A 23,518-nucleotide genomic window follows, 5' to 3' on the forward strand; every position below is an offset into this window, starting at 1 on the left:
TGCTGTGTTTACAGGTTGGCATCTCTAAAGCTGAATACATGGATGGTGCTGTCCAAAAAATACTGCTGGATATTTTGTTCCAGCAGTAACAGAGGGGGTACCACAGCCAGAATTCAATCATATAGACATGGAGACAGAGAATGGTACAATGAAAGACATTCAAAGATTTTTGCGTCTTGATGACAACTATCCTGAAAACTACTTCATTGTGGGATCCAGCACCCACAGCGAGCACATCAACAGCTGGTGGGATTTCTTAAGGAAACGTTGTGCACAGTACTGGATTAACCTTTTTCAAAAACTGAAGAATACAGATTACTTTACTGGTGACTTCTTGGATAAGCAGCCAATTCTGCTCACCTGTTTAAATATCACTGAGGTATGTTTGAATGTAAAAGATAAATACTATATGATACATGCCAGTGTTGTAGTAAAGTCACTATGCCTCGAGTCCGAGTCCAGGTTCGAGTCTCCAGTGTTCAAGTCCGAGTCAAGTCCAAGTCATTAAAAAAAATCTGAGTCGAGTCCGAGTCAAGTCCGAGTCGAGTCACTATTGATCCAAGTCGAGTCCTTATTGATCAAGTCGTGTCCAAGTTCCGCACTAAAGTAAGCATAGCCTACATGTTTTTATTAAAAAAAATCCACACTACACCACATTGCACTAATAATTTAGATAATAAAATCATACACTAAATAATATTCTAATGACATATTAAAATTATAGCCTAATGATATAAAAAAAAGTTGAGTCTTTTTCTCAATTTCCGAGTCAGAATGATCTGAATGTAGGAGTCCGAGTCCAAGTTCGAGTCATCAGTGCTCAAGTCCAAGTCAAGTCACGAGTCTCTAAATTTAGCTAATGACTCGGACTCGAGTTCGAGTCTCGGACTCGAGTCCTACAACACTGATACATGCTCTTAAATATGGAGTATGTACTTTAAGAACTTGTTTATTTTCTTGTCTTTCAGGAAAAAATCTAAAAAGTGGTTTACTTATGGAACATCGTTTGTAAGAGTAGAGATGCAATTGCTCCAAGTGGCTGGCCCTACATGATGTATACCTGGGGTGTGAAGCTCCAGTCCTCGAGGGCGTGTCCTGAAACTTTTAGAGGTTTCTTTGGTTCCACACACCTGAATCAAATGGCACAATTAGCTCCTCAGTATGCAGTCAGGTTCTTCAGAGTCCTGGTAATTACCTGATTATTTGACTCAGGCGTGTCGGACCAGGGACGTATCTAAAAGTTGCAGGACACCGGCCCTTGAGGACTGGGCTTTGACACCTGTGAACCCTTCCATGGCTTTTTGGTGAACAAGATCATCTCAAACAGGTTTCTAAGCAAGCGGCAGAAACTTGCACAGTCCAATGTCTTCAGAGGACCATTCACATGTGATGAGACACAGTTCTGTTGTAAATGAACCCACAGCTATAGCTGAAAGTCCCCCTAAGCAACAGTTAAACCTTGTAGTGTGTAAATGGAGAGTACAAAGGCAACGCAAACCTGTTTTCACCGTGTAAACAGAGCCAGAGACTGCACTACAGTGATGCAAGTGTTTCCAAAGCATAGTTGTTAATTATAAATAACTGCCGAATTGATAAAATTTCAAGTAGAGGACTTGCTGTATATGCATGACTTACCTTGTCACTCCTCAGTGCAGAAACACATTCCTCCGACAAATGACGACTCCTTAAAAAGAAATAAAAGGCGTCCGTCCGTCTCTCCTCTTCTCCATGACACTCAAATATCCCGCGAGCTGATGCCAGGTTATGTTGCGTTGTTATGAGAAGGAAATTATGTCGTTTTAGCAAGATAAACTTTTGCCGTTAAAGGGAGAAAGTTATATAGTTATAACAAGTTGCCTTGTCAGCCGTCTGGTAGCAAAACGCTACCAGACGGCTAAAGCTACTATTTTGGCCCCATAGTTTAGTGTCAACACAACTTTCTCATCAGAAATATCAGCACTAAACTAAAACTTGGAGTCTTACCTCAGTATATGTAGTTTGCAGAGGGGAGTCTGTAGGAAACCACAGAGCTCCTTCACTCCAGCATCTTTCAAGTCTTCATTCTCACTTAGGTCCAGTTCTGTCAAATGGGAAGGGTTGGACTTCAGAGCAAAGCCCAAAGAAGCACAGCTGATCTGTGACAACTTGCAGCCCTCCAATCTGAATAAAGAATACAACATGTGAACTGAAGCCAACAGATTATAGGTATAAACTGAAATGTGAACAAATAAATAATAAAATTGTAAAGAATTTATTTTCCTTAATGTAAAAGTCCCGGAAACACAAACTGATCTGTAATATTTGATAATTTAAAGAAGTAAATGAATGTAATTAGATCATTTTCACACACATACACATATATGTATGCATGCACACATATATATGTACCAGAGGTAAGGCATAACTGTAATATTGCAAATGTGCTTATTTGTTTCCAGCAGAGTAGCTTGCTACCCCTGGCTCTAAGTTGTTCAATCTGTTGTGCCATCAGGCCATGAGGGAAAAATCGAAATGGGTTGAAGCGATGGAATTTCACACTGCTGCACCAATAACTGCCCCCTCAGCAGTGTACCCTGCTATGAAGTCAGGCTTTGCCTAACTTATCTTTTCTTCTTTTTTGTGGACTCTAGAGGAGAGGGTCCACGCTGGGAAGACCAGCCACCCATACGGCCCACGTGGGGCTCAGAGACTCACATGCAGGGTCAACCAAGCTGAGTAAAATGTGCTTTCTGTGAAACTCGCCCCTGTCTGGGATGGCAAAAGGGGGATTTCTCTTCGTCTGGAGGAACGGACCAGGCTCGGAGAACTGTATCAAAACTAAGTCTGCAGTCTGACTTCTGCTTAACCAGATGGCGGAGTGAAAGAATCTGTCTATGCCGAACCAGCCTTGTTTTGTTTTCTCAGCTGTTTCAGGAAACTGACTCCAGACGGCCCAGAGCGGCCTCCCACCTGGAGCCAGCACAGGATCCTTTTTACCAAGCTGAGAGCAAAAACTGAGCTGATGTCGCCTGCTGCAGGGCTGAGTTTTGCATTTAGGGGACTCGACTACGATCCGGAGCTGCCTGTTCTGACCGCGTTTCGACTAACCAAAAGCCGCATGCCTGCTGCTGAAATAACCAGCGTTTCCATGGGGTACTGCTTTCAACTGGATGCTCAAAGTGAACTGATACAGAGGCACTGTCAGGGTTGGCAGAGAAATAAACAGAGTAAGTTAAATGGTTTATTTGGAAGGTTTACTTGATGCCAAACCATGCCAGTATTCCAATTCGAGTGTGATTATAACAAACATTACCTCCACAAGGGTTTTATACATTAATGGGATATAGACCAGTTCATTGTTATTGTTTTGATCCGGGTTTTTTGCGCATGCACGCTGGACTGGTAGGCAAAAGGCGAACACAATGGGGGACGCAAACAAAGGAAACGACGAGTTCTCAACGTATTTTTCTTCTTTAGATAACGTGTCACAAGATCGTTATAAGAGTAAATTGATGGTATCAGATTGCCAGATCCACACAGCAAAAGCCTGAAGGGATGGAGCGAGTCTGTGAAATGCTGGCCAAGTGTTCCGTACAGCGACATATACAGCTACCTTATAAACACGCAGGCCAGTACACACGAGAGAGCATGAAAGCCATGAAGCCACTGGACAGCTACAATTATTTCATATCGAGACAGCAACCCCCGCAACCCATGAGGGATTAAGCGGGTCAGAAAATAGATTGATGGATGGATGTTCAGACATGTTTGTGTAACAGCAGAAAGCGGAGTCGGACACAGACCGCGCCTCAGCAGAGAGGAAGACCTGCCCGGTAGGTTAAAAAAAACATTGTTCACTACGGATTATTTTGGTGTTTTTGTCTTATTAAAATGGGTGGGGGTGTCGGCGACGTTGCAGCGTAAACACAGACGTACTAGCGCGCATGAACAGGGGCATAATGCAGACGCTGTCTGGTGCACATTATTGTACACTGATTGCACGAAGAAAACAAAAATGATGCGGAGTGCTGCTGCTGCTGCAGCGCATCGACTCCGCTTCTCCCAGCCTCTCGGTTAACTTGAGAAAACTAACCTGAGAATCTTCAGTTTACAGACTGAACTTTCCAGTATCTCACACAGATGCTTCATTCCAGAGTCTCCAAAGGTTCCCGTTCCATGGATCACACCTATTTCCAATTCAGTCAGAATGGAGGGGTTGGACTTCAGAGCTGATGCTACAACCTCCCATTCAGCCTGTAACACTTCACATCCAAAAAACCTAAGAACAGAGAAACATATCAAGTCAGATATGATTAAATCAGACACTTTTTATGGTAAACCCAGACTAAAATATGATGACTAAATTGTAACGTCATCATATTATGAACATCTGCTCTTCACCTCTGTGTCCTGTGTTCAACTCATGATTAAGGTTCTGGTCTTGGTTAAGGTCATGGTTTGGGTTCTGGTCTTGGTTAAGATCTTGTTTTAGGTTGTGGTCATGGCTCAGTCATGGTTCAGCTCATGGTCCTGGTCTTGGTTTGGATATGGTCCTGGTGTAGCTCAGGGATTGGGTCCTGGTCCTGGCCTTGGTTTAGGTTCAGGTCATGGTTTGGGTCAGGGGTGGCCAACTCCGGTCCTCGAGAGCTAGTGTCCTGAAACTTTTAGAAGTTTCCCTGGCCCCACACACCTGAATCAAATTGCACAATTATCTCCTCAGTATGCAGTCAGGTTCTTCAGAGTCCTGCTAATTAACTGATTATTTGACTCAGGCCTGTCAGACCAGGGACACATCTAAAGGTTGCAGGACACCAGCTCTCAAGGACCAGAGTTGGCCACCCCTGGTTTGGGTCATGGTTCGGTTGCTCTCTCTGATTTTGTTAAAAGCTCAATTTATTCAGACTGATGGAGTGAAACAGAGCAGCTGAGCAACAGGTTAAAATATCTCAATCTTCATAATCACTGAAGAACACTGAGGATTTTAGCAGCAGCTTCTTGGCTGCCTGTTAACAATCATCCTTGTCTTCACGCTGAGCTCTGATTGCTGTCAATAATCTTGATACACTGAATGTCTTGATGAACTTCACTTTAAAAACCGTTTAATTGGAAGATGGACTATATTATATCACTGGAACTAATATCCTAACAGTTGGATGGTGATAATCAAAAATCGACCATGCAACCTCAAATATTTACTATTCATGAGTTTTCTATATAAACTTGTCCATCCTTAGGATCACACGGCTCCTCTCTGTTTGCAACAGCCAATGGGTGAGAGGCAGGAAACATTCTGGACATGACAATAAATCTGCATAAAAATGGATATATTAAACTGAATTTGTACATTGTTTTACTTTTTACTTTTTAAAGTAAAACGACAGAACAAACAACATTCAGATGTCCATGTAAGGATTTGGCTATCTTCTGAATGCAGATGTTGTCAACACATATTGATTTGGATCCACCCCGCCATATCCATATGCCCTTCTGACATGGAACAGCAATAAAACTCTCCTTCCTGAGAAAACATTGGATTTTCACTTGCAGTCCGTTGTTTCATGTCTTCTATCGGTCTGTGACAGAAAGTTCAGTTTTCTCTGCAGCGTCTGGTGGACCTGCATCATCAGAGATTCAAGGGAACAGGACAGACTGATAAAGAGGCTGACTGAGCTGAATTAAGGAAACCACTAGGGATTATAGGTAGAAGCTCAGAGATCTGACTCCGGTCAGCCAGGGACACAAATGTCATGGCTTTGGACTTGACTTCATGAAATCCCAAAAGACTTGAGACTGGACAGGTTTAGCTTGAAAGTATTTAAAATCTTTCACCAAGCAGAAACTGTGTTATAAATCGACTTTGCAGAGGATGAATTCCAGCTTGATATGGACCTCTGGCATATCTGCGCTTGTTTAGCCAGTAAAGCTCCACTGGCCCATAATTGGACCATTACAGGGCAGATGCTTAGTATACCTGATTACCATTCCGATATGTGTCATTTTATCTTAAACCTTATCTGACCTTATGTAATGAATGATTTCTTTGATTCAGTACACACTTGTGACATTGTCACATTAAGCTAATCTGAGTAAGTAAAATAAGTCAAGGGTATTTATCACCTTTCACAGACAAAGCAATCAGAAAGAGCTGTACAGAAAACCAATAAACAAGAATTAAAATAAATTAATAAAAATAATATAAAATCACAATAAAATAAAGTTTCAACAAAAGACCTCTTTAAAGTAAGTAAGTTTATGGCTGCTTCTTAAAAGAGTCCACGTTTTGCCATTTTTATCGAACCTCTAGCAGCAACAATTAGACAAACAAAGGTTGTCAAAGATAAAAAATGCATGAATATAGAGCATAAGATTAGTCTTTATGCCGATGATGTATTATTCTATCTTCAGCACTCAAACTCTTCCCTCTCTCAAGTAATAAGATAACTAGAATCCTTCTCAAAGGTTTCAGATCCTATAAACTGGTCTAAATCTACGGTACTGCCAATTAATTGCTCTTTTCAGAACCCCCTACATTTTGCAATCAGGAAATATTAAATATTTGGGTATTACTGTGTCGTCTAAACTAGCGGATTTAGTAAAATCTAACCACATCCCCCTTTTAAAAAAGATAGAAGAGGACCTTGAAAGATGGAAATTGCTTCCAATTTCACTCATGGGTAGGGTAGCTTCAATTAAAATGATGGTCTTACCTAGAATAGGGTGTTTTCACTGACGTCACTGGCCAACTTCCGGTCCGCCATATTGGGTGGCACACTTCCTTATCTCTAGTTGTCTTACACGTATTATCGTATCGCGAATGGATAAGTACGCCAGCACGCTAGAGCGACCAGATAAGGACGTATATCTGAGGAAATGTTCCGTGATCGACCATATGGACCCCTATGCCCTCCACGGTGCCTTGTTTAGCCGTAATCCAGATGATTGGCCAAATGTAGAGCACGGCGACATAGTGCATTACCTGGTGTTCGGTGAAAACCCTCTGCACACTCTTGAGGAAATGAGAGCTTACAAGGATCTAGAGGCTCACAACCAGTTCACATCTGGTTATGTACATCAAGGAAATCGCCATCATACATGGACGGGTGAGTTTTAATAAGATGGTAAAAATGTAAACAATCCGACGCAAATGTGTTGCACCGCCCGCCGGCGGCGGGCGGTGCGCGAAGGCGCTTGGCTGCAAGGCCGATCGACGCCGCTCGCGGCTTTAATTATTTAAGCAGAACAATGACCAGTGCAAAATTAAGTTGTATTTACCGTATTGGCGCCGGTAGGAGCTGCAGATCATAAAGCCAGCAAACAGTGGGAACACAGCAACTCGTTCAAAGGTAAGCTGCGTACAGACGGGTTAGCACATGCTAACCGTTAGTGCTAACAACCACTCGCGCATGTAATGTACTTTTAACTTGCTGCTATGTGTTTCAAACGTTTAGAACACACTCTCATTGACATCGGGATACTGTGGAAAGTTATGTTCGGTCTTACAGCCGCGATCCAAGCGAGCCGACGATCTCTTTATCTCTGTAACTTGTTCAAAGGTAAGCTGCGCTCAGCCGGGCTCTGGCTCATGCTAACCGTTAGCGCTAACAACCACTCGCGCATGTAATGTACTTTTAACTTGCTGCTATGTGTTTCAAACGTTTAGAACACACTCTCATTGACATCGGGATACTGTGGAAAGTTATGTTCGGTCTTACAGCCGCGATCCAAGCGAGCCGACGATCTCTTTATCTCTGTAACTTGTTCAAAGGTAAGCTGCGCTGAGCCGGGCTCTGGCTCATGCTAACCGTTAGCGCTAACAACCACTTGCGCATGTAATGTACTTTTAATTTGCTGCTATGTGTTTCAAACGTTTAGAACACACTCTCATTGACATCGGGGTACTGTGGAAAGTTATGTTCGGTCGACTTACAGCCGCGATCCAAGCGAGCCGACGACTCTTTGTTATCGCTAACAGTTGTTCTCCGTGGTTGCGCCTCCAGGCTAGCCTCGTGAGACCATCCTGATCTCGCGAGCTTTCAAGGTTTCACTCGCAGATCAGTCTGGATACTCTCCGTTAAAGAAAATTTGGAGCCGTTCTCCAAACGAACGTCCAATCAGCGTTGGCTTTGAGGCGGGTTGAGGTGTGACGCAACCGGAAGCACGACAGTTCAGTCTAAACAACATGGCGGCTTCAGCCGATGAAACTAGCGTTAGCGTGGCTATCGAGCAAGTTTTATCGGAATTACAGAGTATTTATTTGCTGAGTTAACGAGCCTTTACCTGCAGCAGCAAGAGTAGCTTGGCTTGTGGTTGTGTTTTCGTCGTCGCTCGTAACAGAGCGACGACGAATCTGATTGGTTTATTTGGCCCGTCTATCACCTACATAGGCCAATCAGCTAACCAGTATTTTCACCCCTTCCCAAAATTACTTCAACGGAAGGTTTCCAGATGGATATGCAGAGCAAATCCATCTGGCGGAGTCAGGTAACCTCCAGGCAGGAAAGCGGTGGAAAATTAATCTGTTTCTATGTTTTTCCCATGGCGATCATGTGTTGCGCTGTTACAGCCCACAATACAGCAACGGTTTACCATGGTTGAAATCAAGTTAAGGTGAAATTAATCAAATTAAAACACGGCTGAGAGAGGGAGTACAGTATGCGGTAGTAATAGGCAGTAGAGGCGGCGGAGGCAGTCAACACGACAGCCGTGGAAAGTAATAAGTCATAACGCCCAAGCCCTATTATTAATATATTCTTCTTATATGTTTTAAATACTTAACAGTTAATTACCTGTGACAAAGTGAGCACCGCAGACTCTGGCGTATTCCAGCTTAACACCGTCCAAATCGGACCTGGATATCCGTGTCAGCCATAGGTGACGGCGTTGTTCAGACAGCTGGTTTTTTTTTTTCACACTGATTCACTATTACGGCTGGTAGGCGATAGAAAGAGCGTTGATCTCCACCTCCACGGGCCGTGCAACCAACCATTAAACACGTTTTCCCCATTGTTCACTTCCAATACTGCCTAAGGCGTCATACAATGCAGGTCAACGGTGCGAAACGACTGCCACCCAATATGGCGGACGCGCTGAGTAGTCACGTGAGCGTGACGTCAGCTGAAAACACCCTATTGATTACTTATTTTCAATGATCCCCAATAAACCATCATTCAACTGGTTTAAATCTCTAGACTCTTCTATCTCTAAATTACTTTGGAAAGATAACCCACCCCGTATCAGCTTAAAGACGCTACAGAAAACTAAAGACAGAGAGGGTCTAGATCTGCCTAACTTTGATAATTACTACTTAGCAAATAGACTACAATACATCACTAAATGGATAAAACATACTCCTTTAGACGAGCCCTGGATAGATATAGAACAGAAAATATGCAATAATATCACGATTTCAGATTTGCCGTTTATTAGCTCAAATATAAAACGGCAAACATGCTTTAAAAATAATAATATCAGCTCTAGTCTGACAGCATGGTGGGAGTTTCTTAAAATGATGAAGTCATCCCTTATCCCATGCAGTCGTACACCCATCTGGAATAACCCTGACATCCTACAAAATAATAATATGATAAACTTTACATACTGGAAGAATAAAGGTATTGAATATCTGGAACATTTACTTGATGGAACCGAGTTCATCACTTTTGCCAAACTAAATATGCAATATGGCATAAGTAAAAATAAATTCTTGGAATATGAACAATTTAAATCTATAATTAGAAATAAATTTAAGCATATTAAAGGTGGTTTACAAATCCGTCCGTCCATCTTCTTCCGCTTAAAGGGTCCGGTACTCCATACTCCCGGAGTACCCCCCACAGGATCCCTCGGAGGACACGGTCGAATGCCTTCTCCAGATCCACAAAGCACATGTAGACTGGTTGGGCAAACTCCCATGCCCCCTCCAGAATCCTGCTGAGGGTATAGAGCTGGTCCAGTGTCCCACGACCAGGACAAAAACCACACTGCTCTTACTAAATCAGAGATTCAACTATCCGATGGACCCTCCTTTCCAGAACCCCTGAATAGACCTTACCAGGGAGGCTTAAGAGTGTGATTTCTCTGTAGTTGGAACACACCCTCCGGCCCCTCTTTTTAAATAGGGGGACCACCACCCCAGTCTGCCAATCCAGGGGAACTGCCCCCGATGTCGATGCAATGCTGCAGAGCCGCGTTAACCAACACAGCCCCACAACATCCAGAACCTTAAGGTACTCAGGGTGAATCTCATCCACCCCCGGGGCTTTGCCACCGAGGAGCTTTTTAACAACCTCGGCAACCTCAGCACCAGAGATGGGAGAACCCGACCAAGAGTCCTCAGGCTCTGCTTCCGCAATGGAACACGTGTTGGTGGGATTAAGGAGGTCTTCGAAGTATTACGCCCACCGAAACACGACGTCCCGAGTCGAGGTCAGCAGCACACCACCCCCACTGTAAACAGTGTTGGTACTGCACTGCTTCCCCCTCCTGAGACGCCGGATAGTGGACCAGAATCACTTCGGAGCCGTACGGAAGTCTTTCTCCATGGCCTCTCCGAACTTTTCCAACGCCCGACTTGTTGCCTCGGCCACCAGCCGAGCCGCTTGCCGCTTCGACCGCCGGCACACATCAGCTGCTTCCGAGGTCCCACAGGCCAAAAAAGCCCGGTAGGACTCCTTCTTCAGCTTGACGGCTTCCCTCACCGCTGGTGTCCACCAGCGGGTTCGAGGGTTGCCGCCGCAACATGCACCGACAACCTTGCGGCCACAGCTCCAACTAGCCGCCTCAACAATAGAGGCGCGGAACATGGTCCATTCAGACTCAATGTCCCCCGCCTCCCTCGGGACGTGTTTAAAGTTTTCCCGGAGGTGGGAGAACTTTAAACACATCCCGAGGGAGGTTTACAAATCCCAACTAATATATTAGAGTTCCTAGATTTCAACCCCCCCAAACTACTGTCTAAATCATACAGGACACTGACTAAAATAGATGATTCAATATCTCTTCCTATTATGAAATAGGAAGAGGATTTATCAGTCAGCTTTGAACAAAACTTCTGGGCTCAGATATGTCTAAGAACTTTCAAATTGAGTAGAAACACCAACTTACAACTAATACAATACAAAATCCTTCACACTACACAGGACAAAGATTATTCAAGATGGGTTTGGTACAATCTAATATCTGTCCACACTGCATAGCCAATCATCCTGATAATTATATTCATGCATTATGGTTATGCACACCAGTCCAGAGGTTCTGGACACAGATATGTAAGGACTTATCAAAGTGCCTGAGTTGTGAAATTTCACCATCCCCATCAGTTTGCTTGCTCTGTAACTTTGAGGAAAGCCCTCTGGGAAAAAAATAGTTTACATGGTTTTCACTGCATTATGTATCGCAAAGAAAACTATCCTCATGAATTGAAAAAGTAAGGAAAATCTTAGTATCAATCAGTACAGAGATCTTTTGTTGGATCATATTAATCTTGAGAAAGCATCTGAATCCACATCTGACCATCACTTAGTGGAATGGAGGGCGGTGGGTTGCTTCCTGCAGGGCGCAGTGGCTTGATGGGGTGGGGTTGCTGGGGCTCCTGGGGGGCACTCGGAGTGGGGCGCCTGGTGGGTCTGACTCCGGGGTCTGTTGTCCCCATCTGGGAGGGGCTTGGGAGGCCTACGGGCGACCTTCAGCAGCTGCTTGCGGCGCTCTTGGGGAGTTCTGCGGTGACGGACGTGGGTTACTGACCTGGTAGCTGTGCTGCCGCTGGGTATGTCCGGGGTGGGTCTGGGGGCTTGAGGTCCCTGGGGTTTGCCGCCCTCGGGCGGTTCAGGTTCCGGGGGTTCAGGTTCCGGGGGGTATGCCGCTTGGGGTCTGGGCCGGCGCGCACCCAGATGTCTGCCCCTGCACGGGGCCTCTGGTGTGCTGGGGGGCCTCGGGGCCTGTTGAGCTGGTAGGGGGGCATGGACATTAACATCTCAGGGCAGATGCTCTTTCCCTTCGTTGGATTGGCACTCTGCCAGTGGGGGGAGGGGAGGGAGGGGGAGTAGGGACTAACCCAGTCTGGATGTCTTTTGTTGTATGTATGGTGAGTTGTTTGAATGTTAGTGTTGGGGAGGGATTACATCTACGGGTGGGGGGGGCGGGTGATATGGACGTTCTGGTGGGCTTGTGTCCGGCCCCCGGTCCTGGTTTGTGTCGTCTCCCAGTGCGGGTTTCGCCTGGGGGGTGGAGTTTGGGATGACTCGTGCGGGCTGGCTAGCCAGGGTCCCCCTCTTATTTGTCTATTTATTTATTTTTATTTTTATTTTTTTATTTTATTTTTTGGGGGGGGGGGGGAGCCAGTAGAGAGCCTAGCCCCCGGGCTATGGTGGTGCCACTGGCGGGGCCCCCTTCTCCGGGTGGGCTTTCGGGGAGCGGGGCTACCTATTGGAGTCAGTAAGAGAGCTGGCTCCCTGGGACGGCTCCCCAGTCCTTTTCTCCCCTTCCACAGACTCCTCCCTCTGCCTGCTCCATCACGCTGCCACACATGTAGGACCCTGGGGAGTGGGGGTGTTACTAGAGGTTGCCACTTTCTGATGACGTCCATCTCCCCAATTTTATCATGCATTTTAGACACTTTCACTCCAAACATTTTCACAACGCACATTCATGTAGGCCATGGTATGGGGGGGTGGGGGTGAAGACGTCAGGGGGGAGCTTATGTTGTGTAAGCCTCGCATCGAACAGCTCCCTTCACCCCTTCTCGCTTTTAGACATTGAGGGTTCTGGGCAGTTGCTTGGAGGGGGTGCGCCGGCACCAGCTTCCTTCCGGAGGGGGGGTGGGCTGTGCCGGGAACCCACTTCGGCGCTCCCAGTTTTAAACACGTTTAAGAGCAACATGCAACAACACAACATCTGAGCAGGCGTAGGGAGGATCGGGGTCTTTTGCACACCCCCGAACTCCGACCCCTTTAGCGTAGCTGGGGAATTTCCCCGCAGCTCCTGGGGGCTTCAGCATTGCGGTGGCTGGGGGATTTCCTCGGGGTCGTCTCTCCTACTGTGGGGTGGGGGGGGTTTGCAGATTTCCTGTGTTGGCCCCTCTTGGGCGCCCTGCTTTGGGGGCCCCTTTGGGAGTCCGGGGTTATGGGTCTCCTGACTCCTGCCGGGGAAGGCAGGCCTTTGGTTCTCCACAACCACTATCGAGCAATTTCCTTCAGGATAATTTTCACATAAACTAGTGCACTCTCACAAACACCCACAGGTGCTAGGTTCCAGGTATTATTTGTTCACCAGCCCGTAATTTATTTATTTATTTATTACACTTTCTTTTCTCAGGTATCACTTTACACACATCAGCTTAAATAATAATACATGTGATTTAGCAATGGTATTAAGGTGTTACTCTATTGTATCTGTTACACTATGTCTGTTGGTTGTGCTGTTATTTTTACATCTCTCTTTCCAGGTGATGAAGCAGACGGAAGACGTTTTATCATTCTTTCCCTTTTATCTCTTCTTTCTTTCACCTCTTCTCTTTCTTTTTTTTCTCTTCTTGTTCTTCATTTACACTCCTATTTCCCCACTGTAGTGTCCATATAATTTGAAATTCTCCCTGCAGGAATCACAATAAAACATGCATAAATCAAGCGGAGCACTATGGCGAATGCTGATTGCTCCACTTGTGAAAGCAAATTCTGTCAAGCTCTATTTGGCATTAAGACATCAATTCTTATTGCTTATTTCCAGGACACTGAGGAAAAAAATGAATATTTTGTAGGAAGATTACATAATCAATCTGAGGCTTGGTTATCGAGTGCTCTATGTGTTAAGCAGGGAATACACTTTGGTGCTTAACGTAAGGGGTGCGGCTTACAGGCTTGTTTTTAAAAGTGTAAATTTACACCAGACGCTGTACAGCATGCTCCACAGCAATGTGTTTCTGCGCAGAGAAGAACTTTCGACACATGGAAAGAGCATCCTGTCAAACCACAGCAACAAGGTGATTTCTACCACCTTGTGGGTAAAATGAGACTTGACTATTATCTTTGGGATACTTTCTTTTTTTTCTGGTTTCTTTTTTGAATTTTGACACATGATGTTGTATTCCCATTCATTCCCTTCCAAATAGGAGTGTGTACACGTCTGAAATTACAACTTCAATCTAATTTAGGCATTGTCTAGCGTAAATACAACATAATACATGCATATAACGAGTATTTTGCTTCTAGTGTAAATTTATTGACTAATTAAAATGAAGTGTAGGATATATAAATTAGGGTGATATGATCTTTGGGAACAAGTCAGAAGTCTGGCTCTGTAACAGTTAAATAGATACATTAAAAAATTAATGCAGAATGAAAACATATATAAATAAAATACAAAGGAAATGTTTGTACAATTTTATATGCAAGAATTGATAAGGGATTAGATTTGAATGGGTGGTAGGGGGCATGCCTCCACTCTGTTTCTCCTTTGGTCCGCTGCGCAGACCAAAGCTCAAAAGCTCCAAAGTTAAAAAAGGTAAACTTTTGGGATTTATGGAGAAGTTTGTCTCAGCCGCAGTGAGAACGAGGTGAAATATGAGGTAATAGCCCTATGAGTGAAAAGGTGTTTAAAATGTATCTGACTGGCTATATATATTCATAGAAAACAGAGATTATCTAGAATTCTGAAAATTTTTGTAGTCATTGCAATTGAATATGAAAACTGATAAAAAAAGAGGAATATGTTTAAAATTATGAAAATCTCAACAGCTCCAGCAGAGCTGTCCTGAATGAGCTGAATGTTTAGATATCTGAATGATTGAAATTGTCCAAAGTATGAAGGGAGTAGTAAAAGGCCCAAAAATGTCAGGCAGCAACTTCAATAATGAAGAACAAACAGGATGACAACAGTGCTGAATCACTATCACACAATAAAGACATCTGGACTCACCGAGCCTTTCTGCAGTTGTTCACAGCTGGAATCAGTCTCCGTCGTCCTGCTTCTGATGTGTTGTACGTCTCCAGGTCCAACTCATCCAGAACCTCCTCTGACATCTGCAGCATGTAGGCCAGAGCTGAGCACTGGAATATAGAGAGCTCCTTGTCTGATCTGGTCTCTGATTTCAGGAACTGTTGGATGTCTTGAAAAACTGAGAGGTCCTTCATCTCCACCAGACATTGAAAGATGTTGATGCTTTTGTCAGCAGAGATTTTATCAGTGTTCATCTTTTTCAGATTGTTGATTACTCTCTGGATGGTTTCTGGACTGTTCTCTGTCTGACCCAGCAGGCCTCTTAAGAGTCTCTGGTTGGACTCCACAGTGATGCCATGAAAAAAGCGTACAAACATATCCAGGTGACTGTTTTTAATTCTGAGGGATTTCTTCATTATTGTCTTCATGAAGTCATCCAGAGATTCTTCACTGTATTTTAGTCCCAGGAACTTCTCCATAACCTTTGTGTTCCTGCTGGTGAAACAGTGGAGGATGTAGACTGCAGCCAGAAACTCCTGAATGGTCAGATGAACAAAGCAGTAGACTGATTTCTGTAAGATCAGACTCTCTCTTTTGAAGATCTCTGTACAAACTCCTGAGTACACCAATGCCTCTGTGACATCCAGACCACACTGCTCCAGGTCTTCTTGGTTGAACATGATGTTTCCTTTCTCCAGATGTTCAAATGCCAGCCTCCCCAGCTTCAGAAGAACTTCCCTGTCAGCCTTCATCAGCTCCTGTGGACTTCTCACATGTCCTTCTTGATACTTGTTCTTCTTCCTCTTCATCTGGACCAGCAGGAAGTGTGAGTACATGTCGGTCATGGTCTTTGGCAGCTCTCCTCTCTGTTCTGTGGTCAGCATGTTCTCCAGAACTCTAGCAGTGATCCAGCAAAAGACTGGGATTGCACACATGATGTGGAGGGTTCTGGAGGTCTTGATGTGGGAGATGATTCTGCTGGACAGTTCTCCATCACTGAACCTCCTCCTAAAGTACTCTTCCTTCTGGGTGTCGGTGAAGCCTCGTACTTCTGTTACCCTGTTAACACATGAAGGAAGGATCTGATTGGCCGCTGCAGGTCGGGAAGTTATCCAGACGAGAGCCGAGGGAAGCAGGTCCCCCTTGATGATGTTTGTCAGCAGAACGTTGACTGATGACTTCTGTGTGATGTCAGAAACAAGCTGACTGTCTTCAAAGTCCAGAGAAAGCCTGCTTTCATCCAGGCCATCAAAGATGAAGAGAAGTTTACAGACAGACAGCTTCTCTGCTGGGAGCTTCTGAAGTTTTGGATGGAAAACATGGAGCAGTGTGAGAAGACTGTGCTGCTCATCTCTGATCAAGTTCAGCTCCCTGAACGAAAGCAGAACCACCACACTGACATCTTGGTTCTCCAAGCCCTCTGCCCAGTCCAGAGTGAACTTCTGCACTGAGAAGGTTTTTCCAACACCAGCAACGCCATTGGTCAGAACCACTCTGATGGGTCCATGTTGGTCAGGTAAGGCTTTAAAGATGTCGTGACACCTGATTGGAGAGTCACAAGGGTTCTGGATCTTGGAAGCTCTCTCCAGCTGCTTCAACTCATGTTGGGTATTAGCTTCTTCACTCTGTCCCTCTGTGATATAGAGATCAGTATAGATCATGTTGAAGAGGGTTCTACTTCCTGGTTCATCACTTCCTTCAGTCACACATTCACATCTCCTCCTCAGACTGATCTTATGTTCCTCTAAAATCTCCTGTAAACCAGCATCTGCTGAAGCAAAAAAGAAAAGACAGCTGAAGGAAAAAAGATGATTTTGTGACTAGGTCGGAGCTGTAACATTAGGAGGTGTTATATTTATGAGGTATCTTACTTTACATAATGTAATGCTAAACAATATACTCCATCATTTGAACTAGAACCTAATCAGTTTTTTAGACCAAAGATTTCTGCCAGTTTTTTGGCCAGTATCTGTTCACTGTCAGTTTCTGATTCACAGAATCTGATTTATTTGTGAGAGCATAAATTGGCAAGCATCTGTCTTTTTTTTCTCCCTCCACTTCCCCCATGTTCTTGTAATCTTCCTTCAACAGATCAAAGGGCAGCGCCTTGTGGACACAGTAGTGTCCTTGGCAGCACGGCCTCAGTGAATTGTCTCCCCCCTGAAATGTTTGTGATGTTTATGTTATGGTGATGATACTGAAACACCAATTTCCCTCTGGGATTATTAAAGTATATCTGATTAAAGTATATCTGACAAAGGAGATCCGATAAATAGATGCTGACTGAAACATTTAGCTGCTTCAAGCAACATGAACTCTTTAGCATCATGTCACCATTGTCCTCATTTTACTTTTTATATCTGACCTTCTCCCACAAACACAGCAGCTACGGAAGAGGCAGAGAGAAAGAAAAACTTTTTCTCACAGCATTTTCCAGCCTTAATGAAGACAATCTTGAGGAAATGCTCTAATCTGCCAGAGAAGTTGCTCATTGTATCAGGTAGTGTTCACATTTAAAATGGAATTTCTAACTAAAAGACTGTATTTTATGTTTTTGTTTGTTGATCTGTTTGTTTTATGTGTCCTATCTGCCACTATGTCCTTCAGAATTGTGCTAAAAAGAAACCCAGCAGATTTGCTTTCAGAAGTAGAGCCCGACAGCTTTTACAATAATAATCCACTTGAAATGTAAAAAAAAAAAAAAAAAAAAAACTGTATTCGAGTTTGCTTTGGGATTTATTCAAATGTAAAGGAGAGACATGGGGTAACAAGTTAAAAGGGAGAAAAGGACAAAAGAATACAGGAGAGAGAGAGAGAGAGAGGGAGGAACCCCACAGTACCCCATCCTCCACCAGACAGCATATCCCCATCCACTACACACGAATGCAATGCAGCAGAAACCACCAAGCCTCATAGCTTGATGGTGACTCCAGACTCCCCCCCCCCAGTCCCACACTATTAGACTGATGACCCCTACCATGCCCCCCACACACACAACATCACTGTGACTGCAACGTCAGCCCAGAGGGAGTGACTCCACAGCCAAAAAGAGATGCAACCCCCCTCACAAGATGCGGAAATCCCTTTCAGGACCCCCAACCCCTCAACGGGATACCCGAAGACCCAAGGACCAAAATTCAAGAATCCAAATGACCCCAGGAGAACCAAAATGCCAGCCCAGTTCATCCCCAAGACCCGTTCCATCCCAGATCCTGGCCAGACTGTGCACTCCTTTTCCTGGCCTTTATCCCAAGATGGTAGATGGAAAAGAGGGGTGTTGAAAGACCCCATCCCTACCTCCACCCACTCAAGTGTGCTGTTAATGTGTGCTGTTATAGAGTGCATTTAAAACAGTGGGGTAAGTGGAGTGCGGTGGGTTCTGCCATAAGACTGCGGAGATAGAAAACCCTATCTGCACCACAATGATGCTCCCTCACCCCAAGGCCCTACATGAGTGGTTTTGTGATGGAGCAGGAGGTGACCATGAATGGGCAGGGAAGGAAAGAGGGGCAAATCCAGGAATTATTGCATGTCTTTAAAGAATTACAGATTAGAAAAGGTGTTGGACTGATTTGCACAAAAGACTGAAAATAGGCACACTTCTAAGCAAACACAGGTTTTTTTGGGTTGAACAAATACCTTACATTTACACCAGCAGAAAAATAGAAACTCTTATAGAAATAATTAGTCACAGAAAGACTTTAAAAACCTGAATTTGTAATGAATGATGTGGTGAAGAACCCAGAATTCAGCCAAACACTGTAGAAATGCTTTTGACGGTGTTTTAATGGAGGGAAGGTGAGGAGAGGGAATCAAAACAGTCAAACAGAACAGAGTCCAAAAAGGGTAAGGCAGACATCCAGACAACTTGACAGGGAACCGGCAACAGAACCGGCAACAGAACTGGGCAGAACAAAACAGATCAGGTTACAGACAGGATCAATGTGCTGGGAGCTCTTACCAAACTGAGGCAGCGGACACATGGGTGACAAGTGTGGCGAACCGACGGGGAGCAGAGAACTAAGGCAGGTTTAAATAGGCGGATAGAACAGGTGAGCGGAGGGAAACTAATCAAGAACAGGTGGGAGTGATTAAGGGAGCAGACAGGACACTAGAAAATAACCCTAAGACAAAACCAAGCAAACCAAGCACAAAACTAAAAGCAGAGCTAAAACAGGGACCAGATAACTAACACAGTAAAGGGGCTAAACTAGAATCCAAAAACGGAAATAAATCCAAGGGCGAAAAGAGCTACTTTAACCAAATAATAAACATAAACCAGAACAGAACGTGACAGAATTTCCAAATTCCAACAAAACACGTTGCGTTGGTTCATCAGAAATAATAGATTTCAGTTTGGATTCAAGTTATTTATATAGTGCCAATATACAGTCATTGACTTGCAGCATTCAATCCTCCTGGATGAGCTGGTTGCCAGAGTGGACAGCCAATTGCATTGTATTGTTGACTTTGCAGTAGTCCCTCATACTGAGCATGCATGTAGCAACAGTGGAGAGAGAAACTCTCCTTTTACAGGATGAAACCTCCAGCAGAACCCAAAGGAGGGCTAATGTGAACAGCCATCAGCCGCAACTGACAGGGGGTTTGAGAAGACAGAGCAGAGACACAAAGAGAACTCAGAAGCACTGAACCAGGAGTACTTTCTCTGTAAGAGAAAAGTAAAATGGGTAGTGGTAAACTAGCTCATTTATTGGCTTCATCTGGGAAAGAAACAGCTAAGCAGATACTCTTACCTGGTGCACAGCTTCTCTGATTGGCTGTCAGTAGTCCAACTTCTGTTCCGGGTCTTTTTCCACACTGAGGACAGGTGGAGCGTCCTGATAAAGCAGACTGGACCCAGTATGACATGCATGGTCTGCAGAACCTGTGTCCACAGCTGGTAGAGACTGGATCTGTCAGGTCATTCTGACACATAGCACAGCAGGACAGCTGCTCCTCCACACAAACACTTCTCATTATCCTCCATCTGTGAAGACATTTCTGCATTTACTTATGCTGAAGATGTTCTTTCCTCCCACAGCTGTCATGCTATAGATTAAGGCTATTTAACAAATTAAGTACATCAGAATTATGTTGAGACAACATTGGCAATAACTGCAAAGTTTATCTGGACTCCACTGTAATGAAAGATGCAAATTGTTTTTCCCTACTGTTAGCTTATATCTTGTTTATTCTTTTAACACTGTTTTCATAACACTGAAACATGTTGTTTTAAGACAAATAAATGAATTGTTATTTCTATTCTTAATTAGTTTTTTTTTACCTCCACTGTTTGTTCGGTTCTCTCAAAGCCCAGTTTAGGTTACACATAAACAAAAAATGTATTTATTATAATTATTTATTTAGATCACATTAATCAGTAAGAAACTCTGTGACAAAAAACCCAGAAGAAGCTCTGAACACAAACTACTTCAGATCAGTTAGAAACTGGTTTCTTACTCTGTGTCCAAGGGTCCAGGTTGATTACTGAAGTATATAGGTTCTCCTTTGGACCGGTCACTTTTCATAGAAGGACAGCTTGATCCTGAAGGTTCTGCTCTGTTCACCTTTAGATCCCAACCTTCCATCTTCTGGACTTAGGTCAGTCTGAGAGAGAAATCAGAACCAGTCAATTCCTATGATTCAGGTCCAGTAACTGTCACCTTCATACACCCTACTTCAAGTTTCAACGTCCAATGAATCTTTATTATCCCCAGGTGACAATTCGTTTTACAGCAATCAGTAAAAACATGGCAATAAAACAAACACACTTGCAATACAGTCACACTGTAAAGTTAAAAAAAATCTAAATCTGATAGTATGAGTGACTTTCTGTACCAGTTAGTTGTGCATGATGGCACGGTATATCTGCAGGCTGATGGGAGCAAAACAACGGCCATCCTTTTTGAATGACTTGGACAGATTGGAAAAGCTCTGACCTGACCTGAAAGAATGTCATAGAAATGTACAGATACATTTTTACAACACTCTAAAGATTAACCTTCTGTTTGGCATTAAGTGACCTGAGCCAGCAGATTAAATAAAATGAAAGAACAGGTTCCACAAAACAACAAAAATAAAACATTTCTATAAAGGATGCATCAACAGTAAAACACAGCTTACGTCAAAAGTGATCAAGTGGTGGTGGACTTTCTTTGTAGAAAGTCCACCACCACTTGATCAATGTATAGTTCAAGGTGCATAAGTAATTAAGAAGAAGAAGTTTTTATGTAACAGGTTTGTCACAAAGTGCTTCACAAAAACTGTAAACCCCATAAAATACGAAGCAAAAGCTAAAATTTAACTTAAGGCTTCATGGAATAAAATATCTTTTGCTGCCTTTTACAAGTATCCAGAGTCCAAACTCCCTAGGAAGGTGCTGATCAAATTACCTGAAGCTTTAGAAACTCAAAGAAATGTTTAACAATTTCTCTTGTAACAAGATGTTATCTCAGCTATACATCTATATGGATTTATGCTCCAATTGACATGTTTTGCAACATTCAGGATGCTTTATGAAAAATGAGTGCACAATTTTCAAGAGATCTCTGTCATTATATGGTTTAGGGAGGACACAGGTGCAGGACAAGGTATTGGCAAATAAAGTTTAATGGGAAATAAACAACAACTTAGAGATGAAACTGGCACAGGAGGTCTGCCATGAAATGCAGGAATTAGATCACATGGAGCATGGAAACAGAGGAAGATGTTGTTGGCAAAGCTTAAAGAGAATTAATGTTCTGTCAAATTAACATGTAGACTTTTCCAGAAATGCAGTTTGGAAAAAAAACAATGTCCTGCTAAGTGATCCAAGTATTTATCGGATATAATTCTCTCATGGGTGAATTTGACCCAATCTGTATCAGAATCACAAAAAGTAGGACTGTTAGAGAGTTTTGCCATGAGTTTCTAGTGAACTCATTTGTAAGTACTCAGTTGTAAGCAAAAAAGGCGTTTATTGTAAAAAGATGTATGATTGTGAAGCAGATTGTTAGATTTTTTTAAATTGTATATAATATATATTCTGCAGAAAAAGTCAAAAAATAAATGATATCAATATTTATTTAAATATTTAATAATAACAGGATTAATTAGGAGGATTTAGTATTTATAAATTAATATTATAGATATAGACATATAGATATATAAATATAAGCATCTTTGGAAATATGGCCATTTTGACTCACACTCCTCACCAGTTGGTGGCGGTAATGCACACCGGAAAGCTGTTTGCCAACCGCCAATAAACTCAACAAGAAGAAGAAGAAGTCTTCGCTGGATCCTTAGTCTGAAACCCACAGACATCATATAGGTAGACGCGTCATAGAGCGCAGGTTCGCACGTAAACGTCACTGCCATTTTGTATGTGGCAGAAAAAAGTTGAGTTCTGTTATTGTGAACGTAAATCAGAGAAAATGCCTCATTCCTGTGCTGCATGGAAATGTATTCTGGCTGATTTCACTACTTGTATCTGCCTTTTATAAACTAAGGCTGCACGATGTTGCAAAGCCCGACACACTAAAGCTGCAGAGTGGCAACACAGGCTATTTATATATATATATATATATGTATATATATATATATATATACATATATATACACATATGTGTATGTGTGTGTGTGTGTGTGTGTGTGTGTGTGTGTGTGTGTGTGTGTGTGTGTGTGTTATGAATATAAGGATCAATTTGTTAAATCTAAACATTGTGGTCTTCATTATTTCATAAAACCGTGTCACATGTGAATCTTTAGGAACAGACTTTTTAGGGGAGTATTAAAGAGGTAAAATTAATAATATGAGGGAAAAAAAGTCCTAGGTCAATGTGATGGCTGCATTTACAGCCACACAGATGTGGTAAAAATACCATTTATGTAACTTAGTTTCTTTTTCATATAGGGCTTCATTTACAGAGCCATTTCGTTATTTGGAATTTATTTATCATCATGACACTGTATTTCAAAATTAGTGTGCACATTTTGCTTTACCCTGTTTTGTTATGATTGTTTGAGTTTTCAGTTGCTCTAGTCCCTTGGCTGAGGAACCAGCAGGTGGCCAAGGGGCTGAGCTGATTTGGACCATACCAAATCAGTCTATGGGGGGAAATGGGGGTTTTGCTTCATTTGGTTTAGTTAGGTTTGTGTATGTTTTACCCCATGTGTTTCTTTTGTGGACTGCTCAGCCACTATTTAAGTTCCTCTTTGTCCTATTGAGGGAGGTCAGTTTGTTTGAGTTATTTCTGTTATTAGTTATTTTGAGTAGTTTTGTTCCTTTGACCTCTTTTCTGGATCCATTTTTGTACATTTTATCCTTTTTGGGTTAAATAAAAGAACCCTGTTTTGAAAATATACCAGTGCCTGACTGTCCTTGCTGCTCGGTCCATCACAGTGGTGTCAGGAGTGGGATCAAGCAGTTGAAGGCACAGGATTTTTTTTTTTTTTTTGAGCCATGCATAAAACTGGAAGGAGTGGCAAAGGAGCAAAAGGAGATGGTCAAAACCAACCAGTTGGAGCAGATGGACAAAATGGAGGAGAGGAAAATGGAGCCTCTGGAGGGGTGGATAGCACTGAGGGCCAAGGTAAGGAGCCGACAATGTCAGAACTGATCTCCATT

At 43.2% G+C, this 23,518-nt stretch overlaps 1 protein-coding gene across 1 annotated transcript in view; it reads right to left on the bottom strand.

Moving 5' to 3' along the window:
* LOC105922897 (NACHT, LRR and PYD domains-containing protein 12-like) overlaps nucleotides 1-20,498 on the bottom strand; it is a 44,786-nt gene extending 24,288 nt beyond the window's left edge. Inside the window, exons 1-5 of the mRNA XM_036125540.1 lie at nucleotides 20,371-20,498; nucleotides 19,662-19,897; nucleotides 14,890-16,693; nucleotides 4,073-4,258; nucleotides 1,984-2,160 (exon numbers count right to left, since the gene is read on the bottom strand). Coding sequence (XP_035981433.1) covers nucleotides 1,984-2,160; nucleotides 4,073-4,258; nucleotides 14,890-16,693; nucleotides 19,662-19,897; nucleotides 20,371-20,498 — 2,531 coding nt within the window. The remainder of the gene's footprint in view (nucleotides 1-1,983; nucleotides 2,161-4,072; nucleotides 4,259-14,889; nucleotides 16,694-19,661; nucleotides 19,898-20,370) is intronic.
* Between the last annotated feature and the right edge of the window lie 3,020 nt (nucleotides 20,499-23,518).

The sequence above is a fragment of the Fundulus heteroclitus genome, chromosome 21, assembly GCF_011125445.2.
Source record: "Fundulus heteroclitus isolate FHET01 chromosome 21, MU-UCD_Fhet_4.1, whole genome shotgun sequence".
Lineage (NCBI taxonomy): Eukaryota > Metazoa > Chordata > Actinopteri > Cyprinodontiformes > Fundulidae > Fundulus > Fundulus heteroclitus.